At 38.8% G+C, this 18539-nt stretch overlaps 1 protein-coding gene across 1 annotated transcript in view; it reads right to left on the reverse strand.

Annotated features, from left to right (window-relative positions):
- rhoaa (ras homolog gene family, member Aa) overlaps positions 1 to 18539 on the reverse strand; it is a 103223-nt gene that overhangs the window by 28220 nt on the left and 56464 nt on the right. The window contains exons 2-3 of the mRNA XM_028813649.2: positions 2936 to 3093; positions 855 to 975 (exon numbers count right to left, since the gene is read on the reverse strand). Coding sequence (XP_028669482.1) covers positions 855 to 975; positions 2936 to 3091 — 277 coding nt within the window. The 5' untranslated portion in view covers positions 3092 to 3093. The remainder of the gene's footprint in view (positions 1 to 854; positions 976 to 2935; positions 3094 to 18539) is intronic.

Consider the following 18539-nt stretch of genomic DNA (forward strand, 5'->3'; position numbering starts at 1 on the left):
ACTCTTGTCTCATCAATACATCCCAGAGTCATCTGAGAATTCCTGAGAGTGATACGACATGGTGTTTTATTTATAGTCCGAGGTATACAGGGTGAAGAAAAAAGGAGACAGGACTGCTCCAGTGTCGTTCAGATCCATAGAAGAAACACAGTCCTTGAGCATCACTAACTGCAGTCTGCTCAACAGAAGACATTCCAATATCCAGGACATCACAAGCTTATCCTTTTGTACATCTCAGAGCTAAATATTAATAGAGATGGTTGGATGGTAATTGAAAGCACCGGTGAAATGAAAAAAAAAAACCCTTGCAGTGCTGTCTGCAGCACAGAGAAATGGGGAGTAATTCAATTACGCATGAAATATATGCAAGACAAAATTAAATATACCGGTAGCTTCTTTTACATTTATATGGTCAATATGGTGAGCTGTAAAGAGTATAACATTTTTACTTGACTGTACCAATCAACATGCAACACATCCCACTTGTTGATGCATTGGTAGACTAAACAGTTTAATGAATCATTCTGTAATGTTACCGAAGAACAATTGAAAGTGTTGTTACAGTCAAAAAGAAAAAAAAAAAAAGTTTTACATATTTTGTCAAAAAACAGGAACATTACCAAAAATGCATTTTTAAAATTATTTTTAGCCCAAAAACTGAAAAACAGAATTTGGTATCTAGTTTCTACTTAACATTCATAAGCTTTACTTATGGATGAAAAACATTCATATTCAGAAGTAGAAATGGCACTTTTTATACAAACTGAATTTGTCTTGGTTCAGAGAGTCAAAAAGAGCACTCTGTGTTCTGTATTTAGTAGTGATAATTTCAACATCATAAAACCAGCACTCACCTAAGCTATCAGGGCTATCTATAGAGAAACACATGAGAATAACATCAGTATCGGGATAAGAAAGAGGCCGTAGTCTATCATAATCTTCTTGTCCAGCAGTGTCCCACAAAGCCAGCTCTACCTAAAAGATAATAAAAAATTAAAACCACCAGGTAGTATAGTAATTAGAGAAGCTGTTGTGGACCATTAAAGGGATAGTAGTTTAATTTTAGTTCTGTTCTTGTCATTACCATTCTAAACATTTAAATCACAAACCGAATACAAACAGATGAGATCTTGAATGTTAAATGTTTATCCTTTTATTGAAAGATGAACTAATTCAGAGTTCTAATACATTTCAAAAGAACTTGTTACCAATTGATGTATGTATATATGTTTTCTCTCTGTAGCATAATTCCTGTTTTACTCTTAAGGTAAGAGTAATTTATGAGAAAAAAAACAAAAAACTGTCAGGTTACTTAGACTACCAATCATGATACATGAAGTAAATCAAGTCAGACATTTTGCTTCCTTTTGAGTAAAGCTGATCTTCGATTTAAAAGAAACTAATCACAATTAACTGCACAATTACAATTTTTAAATTGAAATTAACTGAATATTAAAATTTAACTGTGATTATCTTCTAATAAAAAACTGTTTTAATAACCATTTGTCTAAATTATTCCAGTTTATTGAAATTTTTTGTAAAAGAAAATTGAACAGTGAAACAGTAATCAGTTAACAGCTCAAAATATGTATTTTTAATTTTGAGCCACATCACAATGCAATGCGTTTAAAATGATATGAAGATGAAAAAAATAAGACATTATTGATTTTCTGACTATTAGATACAACCAACTTCTTAAGCAGGCTCAATTTACAGTGGATTACACTGGTCCAGGCGGTGGATGAGGTGTTGCTTCAAGCAAAGGAGTTTAAGCATTTTGGGGTCTTGTCACGAGTGAGGGAAGAAGGGAGCAGAAGACTGACAGAAGGATCCGAGAGGTGTCAGCAGTTATGCAGACACATACCAATCTGTCGTGATGAAGAGAGAGCTGAGCTGAAAGGCAAAGCTCCTGATTTACCAATCAGTCCACGTCCCTGTTCTCACCTATGATCACAAGGTTTGGGTAGTGGCCAAAAGAACTAGTTTGCTAGATGCAAGTAGCAGAAATGTGCAAACGGATAGAGACCTAGGGACAGACTCTGGGCAGACTGGAGAGATCATATTACTCAGCTGGTCTGGGAATACCTCAGCCCTGGAGGAGTTGGGAGGGAAAAGGGATGTGTGAGCAGCTTTCCTTTGACTGCTGCCCTCACAACCTGGACAAGCATCAGAAAATGGATGGACAGTTCAAGGAACACCGTTTTCTTATTAACTCCTTTAGTTTTTCTGTTTAAAAGAATGTGACCTTGGTGCTTCAATTGGGTGTCTCCAATAGGTTTTTCCTTCTCTTTTTGTATTTAGCTGCCGGATCTCCAATTGGCTACCAATTGGAAAAGTTACAGACAGAAGCATAGAAATCCCATCCTCAAAAGGTGCTACTGTCAACCACTGTCTTACCACTTTCGGTCTTGGAATGAAGAAAGCTCTAACATGTTAAAATGTATGGAAACCTAGGAAGTGAGAAAAGAGCACACAAGATAGAAACTTGTACAGTATATTTATGTGGCAGTGCTACATTGCTACTACTATTAATAGACTTGGATTAATTTGACTCTGCTTCATTAACACACAACATTAGAAGCACTGTCAAATTAACTGGGTTTAATTAATGTATTTCGGTGTTGCATTAAAAATGTAATACTGTGTTAAAAGCATGCTTTAGTGACAATTAATCAGAAGCCATACATTTTAGTAATTGTGGCATGTTTTCAGAGGGTTGTTGTTGCTTGTTATTTTATAATATTTATTGAGCTTCTGCAAAAAGCTAAATATCCCCCTTAGGACAAATAAAGTGCTATCTAAATGATAATTCAATGTAAAGTAAATCAGCATAAGAAACATTATACAAAAAGTCATAGTCATTCAGATTTTTATAACAGTTTACATTTGCAACTTTCAGAACAGTACACAGTGTGCAAATATGTTGGCATCTTACCTGTTTACCATCCACTTCAATATCTGCAACATAGTTTTCAAAGACCGTTGGAACGTAGACTTCAGGAAATTGGTCTTTGCTGAAGACTATTAGTAGACAGGTCTTCCCACAAGCACCATCCCCAACTATTACTAGCTTCTTACGGATTGCAGCCATCACTAAAAAGTGAAATACAGACATTAAATTGAACTGAAAAAGTATACCAAGTGATGTACTAGTGCTCTGCTCAGAGCTGGTTTCACCCTTCTACCTAATCCAATCTCAACCCTGAATTTGTCAAAAACAGCTAATGGATGGAAATAAAGCCCTTTCAGGGAATGAAATACATTCTATTTTGACAAAATGATAAACAAGAAAATAAGTAAACTTGATTGGGGTCATGCAACCTAATAAAACTGGTTTTATTATATTTTCATCACATTTCAACTTGCTGCAAAATAACTTATTTACAAAAGAATAATTTCAATTAGTTTTGGTGTCACAACAATGACAAAGAAAAAAAATCTGGAAATGTGTGTTTCTAAGTATTATACAAGTGCACTTCATAAGCAATTAAAAAAATAATGTAAAAAGTGCAACCACCATACAATCTACAAACCTTCCCCAGCTGGTCAATATCAGTGTTTCCTGCACATTGAAAATTTAGCAGCATACAATTACAAATAATGAAATCCATAACTATTTCTCTCACAGATGTATATACATTATTCAAAAATTCATTCCATAAAAACTGTGCATGAAAAGGGCTATTCTTTATTTAACTCACTGGTTACACAATTCACATTTTCCATTAAAGGATCATGGCCACAATGACAACATTTATTCCTTATGTTTATGTATGGCCCACAGATGACTCTTTCATTTTACAAGTTTGAATCTTGTGCATATTTTCTCAGGCAGTATATAGTATAAAACTGCACAGCATCTGGAAATGAATGCAGTGAATTTGTAAATAGTAATGAACACACCAGAAACTCCAATCTGGACTTCTCATGTAAAGAATACAGACATTAAGGCTGATGCAGATGTGTTTAATACTGCATTCATTTTCGTATTATATTTCATAATATTAGCAAGTGTGCCATTTCTTCTACCTGCATCACTTGGCAAACATTTTGGTATACATTTGCTGTTGCCAGTTTTTTACAAGTGATTTACACAAGTTAGAGCAAAGGTCTGATAAACAAAAGCAAGGAAAACCAATTCCCATGAAGACATTACACAAAATGTGAGAAACTGTTTTCTGCTTAAATATATTAATTTATTTCAATAAGAAGTGAAATAAGCATAGAATAATATCTGTGCTCCAAATTACAGAGGCTCTGTTATTTGAGGTAAACATGCAAGTGTAATACATTATTTCTCTTCTAATTCATAAAACCTTTGCAGTGAATACTGTAATGAGCAAATACAGTAATTTAACCTTGACTGTATCAAGCAAGCAGTCGAAGAACTGGTGACTATGGGAATGAAGGCGTGACTCACTCACCCTTCCTCAACTTCACCCCTTCAGCTATTGTCAGTGCGTTACCAGCTTTACTGTTTTCTTCACTTAGGATTTTTATATGAATACGCTAGCAGGAGTACCTGGCGTTGCCCGGGAATCTATAACTGGTGAATTTCCCAAATGAAAAAAACAGAACATAGAAATAGAACAAAAAGTTTTCTGATTCACATTTTATTGTAAGTTCGTCCACTTTGGATTGTGTCTGCTGTGGCGTTTGAGACGTCCTTAAAATACACTTTTCTCTGGCATCTGAAGTGGACCATGGAATTGTATGTCTTTTTTTCGGTGGCATGGGTACATTCGCGTAAAGCAGGATAATTATAATGTGTTACATGGTATTACATACGGAATACACACCACAGTGAGATGAATTTACTTTATATACACTACGTCGGAAAGCAAACAAATCACAGACATATATAGATAGATGCCACATTCACTGTGTTGCCCAGTCGACATAATACGTCAGCGCGTCCACCCTATTGCGAGTGGTAAAAGTGCCATTTAAACTAATACATGTAGACGTGGAAACTGGGTTTTCTGATGAAAAAACTAACGTTTACAACAGTATCGTTTATATATAATTATTTATATCCATTTATACACTAAAGGCAATTATTAAATATTACTAATAATACTAATAATTATTATTATTATTAAATAATTCCTCCCATATAAGTAACATTTCGCGGACTGCCTTCTTCCATCTCCGAAACATTTCTAGACTTCATCCTGTTCTTACGCAACACAGTACTGAAGTATTGATTAATGCCCAAGTCAACTCACGTATAGATTACTGTAATGCTATTCTATCTGGCATCCCACAAAAACTTATCCATCGCTTACAACTTCTTCAAAATTCTGCTGCCAGGATAATAACCTGCTGTTCTAAATCCACTGAACATATTACACCGATTCTCTCTCAGCTTCACTGGCTCCCTGTTAACTACAGAATACAATACAAAATACCGCTCTTAACATTTAAAGCTCTCCACAACCTCACTGATCTCCTACAGACTGACACCCCTCTCGCTCACTCAGATCCTCATCTGCAGCTCTACTTTCTGTACCACACATCAGACTCTGTTCTATGGGAGCTCGAGCAGCTGTCATAGTGCTCCTGAACTCGGGAATTCTCTTCCGGCTCATATACAGTGGGGCAAAATGTATTTAGTCAGCCACCAATTGTGCAAGTTCTCCCACTTAAAAAGATGAGAGAGGCCTGTAATTTTCATCATAGGTATACCTCAACTATGAGAGACAAAATGAGAAAAAAATCCAGAAAATCACATTGTCTGATTTTAAAGAATTTATTTGCAAATTATGGTGGAAAATAAGTATTTGGTCACCTACAAACAAGCAAGATTTCTGGCTCTCACAGACCTGTAACTTCTTCTGTAAGAGGCTCCTCTGTCCTCCACTCGTTACATGTATTAATGGCACCTGTTTGAACTCATTATCAATATAAAAGACACCTGTCCACAACCTCAAACAGTCACACTCCAAACTCCACTATGGCCAAGACCAAAGAGCTGTCAAAGGACACCAGAAACAAAATTGTAGACCTGCACCAGGCTGGGAAGACTGAATCTGCAATAGGTAAGCAGCTTGGTGTGAAGAAATCAACTGTGGGAGCAATTATTAGAAAATGGAAGACATACAAGACCACTGATAATCTCCCTCGATCTGGGGCTCCACACAAGATCTCACCCCGTGGGGTCAAAATGATCACAAGAACGGTGAGCAAAAATCCCAGAACCACACGGGGGGACCTAGTGAATGACCTGCAGAGAGCTGGGACCAAAGTAACAAAGACTACCATCAGTAACACACTACGCCGCCAGGGACTCAAATCCTGCAGTGCCAGACGTGTCCCCCTGCTTAAGCCAGTACATGTGCAGGCCCGTCTGAAGTTTTCTAGAGAGCATTTGGATGATCCAGAAGAGGATTGGGAGAATGTCATATGGTCAGATGAAACCAAAATAGAACTTTTTGGTACTCTACTCGTTGTGTTTGGAGGAGAAAGAATGCTGAGTTGCATCCAAAGAACACCATACCTACTGTAAAGCATGGGGGTGGAAACATCATGCTTTGGGGCTGTTTTTCTGCAAAGGGACCAGGACAACTGATCCGTGTAAAGGAAAGAATGAATGGGGCCATTTTCGTCAGATTTTGAGTGAAAACCTCCTTCCATCAGCAAGGGCATTGAAGATGAAACGTGGCTGGGTCTTTCAGCATGACAATGATCCCAAACACACCGCCCGGGTAACGAAGGAGTGGCTTCGGAAGAAGTATTTCAAGGTCCTGGAGTGGCCTAGCCAGTCTCCAGATCTCAACCCCATAGAAAATCTTTGGAGGGAGTTGAAAGTCCGTGTTGCCCAGCGACAGCCCCAAAACATCACTGCTCTAGAGGAGATCTGCATGGAGGAATGGGCCAAAATACCAGCAACAGTGTGTGAAAACCTTGTGAAGACTTACAGAAAACATTTGATCTCTGTCATTGCTAACAAAGGGTATATAACAAAGTATTGAGATGAACTTTTGTTATTGACAAAATACTTTTTTTCCACCATAATTTGCAAATAAATTCTTCAAAAATCAGACAATGCGATTTTCTGGATTTTTTTTTCTCATTTTGTCTCTTATAGTTGAGGTATACCTATGATGAAAATTACAGGTCTCTCTCATCTTTTTAAGTGGGAGAACTTGCACAATTGGTGGCTGACTAAATACTTTTTTGCCCCACTGTACGTCAGCTCGATTCAATAACACATTTTAAAACTGCCCTCAAAACTTTTCTTTTTAAACTGGCATACCAATTGTGAATTTTGCACATTTGAAATTTGTTACTGGCAGTTATCTTTGTTTGCTAATTATTGATGTTTGATTAATCATTCTCTTGTTTTAATTTTACTAATGTTGTTTAATTTTATTGTAAGGTGACCTTGAGTGCTAAGATTATAAAATGGGATTTTCTAATGGCGAAATATAACTAAAAGAATTGTTCAGCCTCACCTATGAAATGTAATCCCCCGGGATCTGGTTTGGAGCATACAGCAGTTTGTACAATCCCAAGCAGCACATGCTTGAGGCATCTTTATCCATTACTTCACTCTATAGCAGTGCCACTCGCAATGTGGCGGCAACGTTGACGTACGATCGTGCTGGTCATGCAGCGTTTAGTGATTCTATGTCTATGGTTGGCCTTCTCATACTTGGACACTTTCGCCATCTCTTGGCAATTTAAAAAAAACATAGCGACTGGGAGCCCGATTGAATCGGGCTACAAATTCTACGTTTGTGAAATCCATACCTTCTCTGCAAAGAATTATTTGTTTTTTTAAGTCCTTGAAATGATTTTGTTATCATGGCACTGATTTGTGCTTGAAATAGACCTTTTCGGCCGATGTAATGAAGAGCTTCCTGTTTAAACGGGGCTGCGAGACATGAACTCAGCTCTTCAGCGCACCTCATTTGATTTTTTCCAGAAAACAAATTTTCAAAACAAAAAATATTTTACGACTCTAATCAGAGTCGGAGTAATAATTATGTTGCTGTGGTCATTTTAGATCTGAGATCGGCTAAAATTTAAAAAAATGGCCGTGTAACAGCCGACCCCTTACCCAGCCGGTAGCTACACCTCCAAGACCTGTGGCCTGGATAATTTACTGAGTTTGAATCCAACTATCAAGCCGTACCTCTAACAAATTAAACTTTTCCCCACAATCGGCGGAATGAAAAACAAACTATTTTAATAGTGCGATGTGAAAAAACAGCCAGGTAAGCTGATCCATGGTTGTGAAAAAATGGTCTCCTTCTTTCTCCTCTCCTTTCTCTTCTGGTAGTCCCTCCTGATTGTTTAAATAGTCCTGTGACGGAGGTAATTGATTGATAGTGAACAGGTGTTTTCCAGGTTTTGGGCTGCGGTCTCCTTCCATTAGGGGGACAGCATTCACTGACACACACATAAACAGCAAACGGGACGATGGAAACAAGACGCACGTAGTACTAACATTTGACAACTCTATAACTATGTAGCCCCACTACAACCGTTGTTAATACCCAGCCGCCATTACTCAGTTTGCCAATAGATGTCAGAAGGTCGGATCCCAAAACCTAACAGCCCAAAGATAGATTTCAACGTACCAAGCAAATGGCGATACGTTCTAAATTACTTACGGTTCCGGAGCTGTCGAAGGGTTTAAGTCAGTCAACGATGTTAGTCCTGGAAAGTACGCCCCACCAAACCAACGTTCCAAAAACCAACCGAACTTACTGTTATCTGCTCGAACCAACACCGACTTACTATACTCGGCCGTCCAGCGGCGTCACTGTAGCATTCGAACACTCTTAGCCAATCATGCAATATTGCGTCCGCGTTTGCCACGTTGTGTTCTAACTACAGAGGCAGAGTCCCATTGCATGGTTCTAACTTGTATTGAGTCGAGGTATTGACGCGAACACAATACATACAGGATATTGACGTGAACACCATACATCGTCATACATACAGGGTATTGACGCAAACACCATACATATGAATACTATCAAATTATTTATAAAGGATTTCGAAGAGCTTGTGGAGAACCACTGATGGGATCTGCAAACCCATGTTCTCTGGCTCAGAAAAGTGATTTGCTATGTGAACTAAATGGAGAGATCCATCAGCCCTGGTGTCATCAGTTGATCTCTCCATCTGTGTCAGTTGCCATCTTCTCTATGTGGCGTCACCACTACGCTCTACCATTTCAAAGAGCAAATTCCACCGTTAGCGCCAAAAACTGTGGACTTGATGATGTGTGGTGGTGAACTGCCAGTGACGAACTGTGAACCAGTGTTCTCTGACACAGAGGAAATCGCATTATAGCACAAACTAAATTGAGACCTTCATCTGTCAGCCGTACAGAGACCACTGTTAGAGGAGCAGTTTCCTGAAGACTGATCTCTCCGTGTCAGACACTACTTTCTCTGCACAGCATCACCACTAAGCAGCCATCCATTTTACCAGAATATTTACCCATCCAAATTAGCAATGGCCCACATTTCCTGGGAAAGACTTGGTTCTATTGTATATACAAGCTTTTAATCATACCTGTACTAACTACATGAATAAAATAGAGGCATACAAGTTACTTATCTATCTTGTCCTTTTTTTTTTTTTTTTTTTTGAGCTGCCAGCACTGTGCACCTCACCAGCATAGGTTGGACACCTTCCCTTTTATCATCGCAGATCAGTTTAAATACCTAGGGGTAAACATCACAAGTAAACAAAGCTCTTTATCAACAAAATTTTGCTGTCTGCATGGAAAACCTTATGCAAGACTTGCATAGATGATCGACCCTTCATCTCACTTCAGCTGGAAGAACACTGTCAAGATGAATATCCTTCCCGTTTCTTTTTCTATTTCAAAGTATTCCAATAAACATAAATAAATCATTTCTTAAGAAATTAAATTCAATCATAACCTCATTTATCTGGAATTCAACACATCAACTTCTCCAAAGGACAACCCTACAAAGACCCAAGGCAGAAGGTGGCATGGGGTTCTACCTAACTTTCAATTTTATTACTGGGTGGCAAATATACAAGCTATAAAAACCTGGACATTGAAACAAACAGACGGACATACACAGGTTTGGTCTGCAATAGAAATATAAAGTAGTACTGCAGGATTGTTTTCCTTGCTTTGTACCCCAGTAAATGCAAGTTATCGCCAATATACTAACAACCCAATTCTGCTTCATTCACTCAGAATATGGAGCCAATGTAGGAAGTACTGTACTTCAATTCAGAGAAGCTTATTTGTGGCACCTCTGCACAATAACCACCTTTTTCTACCTATCAAACCTACGCAATTTATGTCTGGGAAACATTCGGGATTAAATCACTTGAAGATCAGTACACAGACAACGTCTTCACATCCTATGAACAACTACACTCCAAATTTAACTTTCCGTCAACATTTCTTTCATCCATCCATCCATCCATCCATTCTCTTCCGCTTATCCGAGGTCGGGTCGCGGGGGCAGCAGCTTGAGCAGAGATGCCCAGACTTCCCTCTCCCCGGCCACTTCTTCTAGCTCTTCCGGGAGAATCCCGAGGCGTTCCCAGGCCAGCCGGGAGACATAGTCCCTCCAGCGTGTCCTGGGTCTTCCCCGGGGTCTCCTCCCGGTTGGACGTGCCCGGAACACCTCCCCAGGGAGGCGTCCAGGAGGCATCCTGATCAGATGCCCGAGCCACCTCATCTGACTCCTCTCGATGCGGAGGAGCAGCGGCTCTACTCTGAGCCCCTCCCGGATGACTGAGCTTCTCACCCTATCTTTAAGGGAGAGCCCAGACACCCTGCGGAGGAAACTCATTTCAGCCGCTTGTATTCGCGATCTCGTTCTTTCGGTCACTACCTATAGCTCATGACCATAGGTGAGGGTAGGAACATAGATCGACCGGTAAATTGAGAGCTTTGCCTTATGGCTCAGCTCCTTTTTCACCACGACAGACCGATGCAGAGCCCGCATCACTGCGGACGCCGCACCGATCCGCCCGTCGATCTCACGCTCCATTCTTCCCTCACTCGTGAACAAGACCCCGAGATACTTGAACTCCTCCACTTGGGGCAGGATCTCGCTCCCAACCACTACCTACAAATTAGAAACTCTGCTAAACAAAACTTGCCCAATTTTCCTCACCTCCCACTTACCGCTCTATGCCGGAAAAATATTGATTATTCTTGAGGACTCAGACAGCATTTCTGTGATATATAAAAATATTTTAAAGTCTCTCCCTTTCACAGATCCCAGAGTACAGTGGGAAAAGGATCTCTCACTCAACATTTCAGAAAAGGAGTAGAATGTAGAAATACACAGAATTCACTCGAGATCCATATGTGCAAAGCATACAATTATTCAACTTAATCTATCAAGCACATCTGTCTCATTTAAAATTGTCCAAAAATGTTTCCAGGGCAAGATCCAACCTGCTAACGTTGCAATCAAGTTCCAGCCTCATTGGGCCATATGTTTCCGGTGTGAACCAAATTAAAATCACCCTGGACCAAAATCTTTAAATGCCTTTCAGACAGCCTTTGTGCCATAATCCCTCCTAATCCACTAACAGCTGTGTTTGGTGTACTTCCAGATGGGCTTCAAGTGGAGAAGGACAAACAAACTCTAATTGCCTTTACTTCACTATTGGCATGTAGACTTATCTTGCTCAACTGGAAGAATCAGGACCTCTTAAGTCAGTGGGTAACTAATGTTATATATTATTTGAAATTGGAAAAAAAAAATCAAATTCTCCCTTAGAGGATCTGTGCAAAACTTATAATCAATAACATTTTAGAATACACATTTAAATTGAGGAAGCAGATTCTCTTTCCTTTTTTATTCTATTTATTGGTTGCTTATATTTCCTACTATTAAAACTTGACTCTGTTGGCCTAGCTCTCTTTCTTATGGGTGGGGGTTGATTTGATTGGAACCTAGATTTGTAAAATTTGACTTGCTTGTCAGGGAATGTTGTTTTTAAAAAATAATCCAATAAACAGGCATTGACAAGATGACCTCTCCGGAAGTTCAAACAGAGAATTAGAATGGGGAAGAAGGGTGATTTTAGTGATTTTGAATGTGGCATGGTTGTTGGTGCCAGATCGGCTGATTTGACTATTTCAGAAACTGCTTATCTATTGGGATTTTCATGCATAGCCATCTCTATCTCTGAATGCACAACACTTTGAACCTTGAAGCAGATGGGCCACAACAGCAGGATACCACACCAGGAACCACCCCTGTCAACCAAGAACAGGCAACTGAGGCTGCAATTCACACAGGCTCACCAAAATAGAAGATTGGAAAAATGTTGCCTGGTCTTATAGGAGTCTTGATTTCTGCTCCAGCATTCAGATGGTAGGGAAAGAATTTAGAGACAGCAACATGAAAGGATGGATCCATCCGGCATTTTATCAACAGTTCAGGTTTGCCGAAGGTGGTATAATGGTGTGGGGGGTATTTTCTTGGCACAGTTTGGGCCCCTTAGTACCAACTGAGCATCATTTAAATTCCCGGCCTACCCAAGTATTGTTAATGATCATGCCCATCCCTTTATGACTGCAGTGTGCCCATTTTCTGATGGCTATTTCCATCAGGATAATGTGCCATGTCACAAAGATCAAATCATCTCAAACTAGTTTCTTGAACAGTACAATGAGTTCAATGTATCAAATGGCATCCACAGTCACCAGATCTCTTTCCAACAGAGCACCTTTGGAATGTGCTTAAAACAGGAGATTCACATCACAGATGTGTAGCCGAAAAGCATTATGTAGTTGCTGCAGATTTATCATGGTAAAATGGACCAAAGTCCCTGAAGAATATTTCTAGCACCTTGCTGAATTTATGCCACAAAGAATTACAGCAGTTCTGACATCAGAGGAGGTCCAACCCTGTACTAGCAAGGTGTACATAATAAAGTGGCCAGGAAGTGTATATTTGGTAAACAAAAGCACACCACTGGACCAATCTCTGCCAAAATGTGCACAGTTCCCTCAAATTCCTCAGGGCAAGACCTGAAGCAAACTTTTGACCCATAAATAAATAAATAAAGTTATTATTAGGGATGTCATGATACCAGAATTTTACTATTCAATTCCAATACCAGTGAAACTGGTGAAATGTTTTGATAGCATGGCAAAAAACAGAAATTCCATTTAAATGATATTTATTAAAAGTACTTCCATTATTAAAGTGGAACAATATTGTGCCTTTACTCATGACAGAATGTAAAATATAAATTATAAAAAAAAATAATAACTGACAACTTTATCTAAGCAGACTTACAACATTTGAAATACAACTTGTTCCATTTATTATGGTCTCCAAACTACAAAAAAGACATAGCAGTGCTGGAAAAAGTCCAAAAAAGAGCAACTAGGCCGATTCCAGAGCTACTAGGGATGAATTATAAAGAAAGATTAAAAGAGCAGAGACTTTTCAGTTTAAGCAAAAGAAGATTAAGTGGAGACATGAATGAAGTGTTTAAAACTAAGAAGGGAATTTTAACAGTGGACTGAGACTGATGTTAAAATAAGTTCATCAAGAACACGGGCATATATGAAAACTTAAGGGTATATTTCGCACAAACACTAGTTGGTTTTTCTTTACATCGAGAAACATAGACATTTGGAATAAGCTAACAAGTAGTATTGTAGACAATAGGACTTTAGGGAATAACACAACTAGACTTGATGTTATTTTAGAAGAATTAAGTGGACAGGACCGGTATGATTTTATGTGCTAAATGGCCAATTCTTGTGTAGACTGTTTTAAGCACTGGGATCTGAACCCACAACCTCATGCCAAAAACTACACCACACTGCCACTGTAGTAACAGCAGCTTTAAAATACTGGTATACTTATCAAGAAGTTACCCAACTACCATTTAAGTAAACTAGTACTGGCATTCATAAATATTAAATTTGAAGCCCTGAAATGTATTCTTATATTTGACGGACATGGGGATTCTCCCAGTGTAACGTCTAATGGGGAAAAGTTAATCTTGCTTAAAAGCAAATCCATTGACATGTTCGACATAGTCAAAAAATGAATGTAAAAGCATCACCATTATTTTGTCTCCTTACTACATGAGACAACAAGTTGAATGATTTAAACTTGCACCTAATCAGTCATATCGCTTACAAAGCATGCATGAAGCTATTTAACTGACACCCTTAATGGAATACAAGTTGAAATAACAGAAGCCTGTGCATGTGTTTTTGGCTTTTTTTTTTTTTTTTTTTTTTTTTTAAATAATAATAAGTACGATTCCTGAAGTAATGCATTGAAATTCTCCTGTTTTGAAGGAAAAGTATTTCCAGATATGACTTCTGTTTTTCTTTTCAACATGCAATGATGAGGTGCTTTATCATCATTACCCTGAGTTTTTCTCATGCATATATACTTCGGCTTCTGGAGTAATTTGTCTGCATGCAATCATTCATGGTCCAATACCAACTGCCATTTGGTAGTACTAATCCATATTACTAACCGAGAATGCTAAACCGGATGATGGACGCAGGCACATCCGGCCATGGGCCGTAGCTGCAAAAAGACGTACTGCGCAGGCGCAAAAACAGTCCGCGAGAGGCGGATGAGGAGCCGCGAGAGACGGACAAGACCATAGAAAAAAGGAGTGAGCACAGAAAAAAGACAAAAAAGGAGAAATGACACGCAACGAGCACCGAAAAAAGGAAAAGGCACATAAAAAAGTAGTCAAACGCAGGCAAAGCACGAAACACATTGCACACGAAACTAGACCCAAAAAAAAAAAAAAAAACAGCAAGGCAACCCCTATCTACAGGCACCGGACGGGACACACACCAAGAGGGGGATTCAACAAGCCCATGGAACACAAAAAAAAACACAAAACCACCCCACAGACCCTACAAGCAAGGGACGGGACACACACAAAGAGGGGGATTCAACAAGACACAGGAACACAAAAAGAAAGAAGACGCTCGCGCAACAACAATCCTCACCCCCCCCACCCCCCCACACACACACATCCATAAGAAGTGACACCCAAAGCCACATATTCTAAAGTGAACGTCAACACCTTCACACTAGACAGCATAGGTGTCAGCATAGGTGGATCTCCTTACAATAAAGCACTATTAACCGTTCAACTGCAGAAAAGGAAACATATTAACAGTGACTGCGATCCTCCTTATTACTTATCCATATTTCGCATGCTGAGAAAGAAACAAGTCATGAATACACGGTCACGGGTACAAAACGAAAAGGAAAGGATAACAGGAACAAACACACGAACACGAAAGAAACAACAAAATAGACAGCTATGCAGCATAGGTGGATCTCATTACAATAAGGCACTATTAACCGTTCAACCGCAGAAAAGGCTCCATATTAACAGTGAGTGCAATACTCCTTATTACTTATCCATATTTCTAAAAGAAAAAATGTCTCGACTCCAAAAACGCAAAGCTCAAGTAAAGCTTTTAACTAACGATGTACCTAAAAGTAAAAACTTTATGAACTGCATTAGATCCTACAATAGTTCATTTGCTTTTGCATCTACCGGAGTAAATATCAGGCCACCAAAAGGCAATGGCCCATACTGCTTTCCCATATGTGCACAAATACTGCATCGCATTGGAACAGTGCACCCTGAAACAAATCAACAACGCAAATATGCACAAATCTACATCCTAGATCCACATGACGCAAACTATCAATCAAAGTGCTGCATCGCAACAGTCACGGATTCAAAACGAAACACCTCCCGTCTCAGACATACGTTAATGGCAGCGAAGGCTACAACGGGCTTCTCACACAGCACAGGCAAATCGATTACAGCTCCAAAACAACACGTCCCAAATACTACACATGCAACAACGCGCCTCTCAAACGGCACAAGCAAAACATACACCAGGAAAATTCATTCGGATTAATGAATGTCATTTGCAATCATTGTCATTCAGTTCACTTCCCTGAAGAAACAACTGGCAATACAAGTTATACATTTACACGTTGTTGTCAAAAGGGTCAAATTAGACTGCCTTCTTTACATTCATATACTGAATATCTACAGAAGCTTATAACTGACGATGTACCTGAAAGTGAAATCTTTATCAACTGCATTAGATCCTACAAATCGGTATCCACTATGAACATTAACGGTGGCACTGCACGTGACATCCGTCTTGAAAAAATGTTGTTTATTGATAAATGTTCAATGGCATGAAGTCACTTACTCAACACCATTCATAAACTTCTACAAACGTTTATGAATAATAATATTCGATTTGGAGGAAAGGTACTTTTATGAGGAGGAGATTTTAGACAGTGATTAGCTATTCTTCCAGATTCCATGCACTCAGCTATTGTTCAGTGCACCTTAAAATACGCAGACAATTGGCATTGCTTTCAAAAGATACAGTTAGTAAAAAAGATACGATGTCCAGAACCAGATCATAACAATTGCTTATTACAACTGAGAGATGGTACACTCACCAATACAGATGGACTTCAGCCACATATTATTACAATTCCTCAAGCCTTTATCTGCGACGACTTAGTTACAGAGAGATTTGGAACAGCAATCTCATTAGACCAAATGCCCCTTTTAACACAACGCCCTATATTATGTCCAAAAAATATTAATGTGGAAAACATAAATACCCAAGTCATTCCATTACTTCCTGGAGAGACACAACTCTTTCTAAGCTCTGACAAACTTGACTCTGATCACAACAATACCCATCTTAAATGACCTTACAAGTTCTGAGCTGGAATTACCTTTTACACTTAAACGGCGTGTACAAAGAAATTTTCAAATAAACCTTTACACTGTGCCACACACTTTATTGTTTGCTTTCTATTTGCATCATCTACACCGTCACACTATTCTATATCTCATTCATACATCACGCTCTTTGTCATTCCCAACACCAGGGGTTGGCGAGCGAAGCGAGCAGGGGGCGGAGCCCCCTAGTACAGAAAGAAAGCTAAAACCCTTTGGTTTTGGAACACTGGTATTGACTGGTACCAAAAGTTTTAAAGTGCTGCCATTCTGACATATGATAATGTTCACTGACTGCACAGCGGTAGGAATAAAGTACATGCAAATGAAGGAGTGCATCAAATGATTAAAGGCCACGTGAACAGTGCCACTGACTAATTTAAGTGAAGACAAGGCAGTGTCTTGACAAGTAAAAACAAAGATAATCACATTTTCCTTATACAGTGAGGAGTGAAATGAAGACACAGTCACAACTTCAATAAAGCCTCCACTGCCAGATGCTGGACCCATTACTGTTACCGTGGCTTTGTCAGAAAGCTGAAGAACAAAACAAAAAAAAAAAAAAAAACAAATTGGCATCTTCTGATCCAACAAAATGGTGACACATGGTGTAGCTTTAAAGTCAAGGGGTCCCTCAATACTTATTTTATTATAATATACTTTCACATGTACAGAGGGCAGCACAGTAACACAATAGGAGCACTGCTGCCTTGCAGTAACAAGACCAGGGTTCGCATCCCGTATCCTCCCTACATGGAGTTTCCTCTCACCCAGTGTGTGTCCGGTGAGTGGGTGTTCACGCTGTGATTGACAGGTGCCCTGTCTGAGGTTTATTCCTACCTTGTTGCCCATGCTAACCGGGATAGGTTCTAGCCTCCCAGTGACCCTGTCCTGTATTAGGCAAATTAGAAAATGTTGTGAAATGTATGGACCTTAAAAGGGACCCACCCCCACCACAGCGTTAAAAATCATTTACATGAGCTTCTACTTACTTTTTTTGTGGACACCCAATCCATCCCAAAATTTCTTTACATATAGATTTGCATATGTGGACTTTAAAAAGTTACACCCATTGCTGAAGAAACCTCCAAAATATACTACCGGCAAATATTTTCTTCCACTTCAACTACTGAAGAAAAAAAAAAAAAACAAAAGTACAAACATTCAATTCATTATGAGGGCCGCCTAATATGTAACCTTGTCTACATCACTTCTGTTTGTAACAACTTAAAATCTAAACTTTGTTTTCCTGTGCCTATGGCAAACTAAAAAGGCAAAGTTGCTCATTTAACTAATGCAAATAAAAAGAAATACTGGAGTCAACACATAAATTAAAAATTTTACACATCTAACTACATCTGCTTAATTGATGACTTTACCAAGTGCCATTTTCTTATAAAATTTTCTAGTAACTTACATTGATAAAGTGTGATCATTAACAAAAGTAATCACAATAATCTTATTTATAGGCACTGTACATTAGTCTTCCTGGATATAATCTTTTCACAAGCTAGATCTGTGAGAGAAAACTTTAAAAGAAAAAAAAGAAACATCACTGCAGATTATGACAAGGTAATATGCTGTTCCTATATTGCTAAAAACGTATTCAGTTAATGCATTAATAAGGTAGATATTTTAGATAAGGAAAACAAGTTTGAGATATTGAGAAATTTCTCATGCATGTAGGTTTGTCTACATTGTTGTTTGCCATTTTTCCTACCTTTTTTTTTTTTTGATAAACATTGGTGTGTGGTGCTGTGCGCCACTGAAAGTGAAAGCAATGC

This window comes from Erpetoichthys calabaricus, chromosome 11 (genome assembly GCF_900747795.2).
Source record: "Erpetoichthys calabaricus chromosome 11, fErpCal1.3, whole genome shotgun sequence".
NCBI classification, from domain to species: Eukaryota; Metazoa; Chordata; class Cladistia; order Polypteriformes; family Polypteridae; genus Erpetoichthys; species Erpetoichthys calabaricus.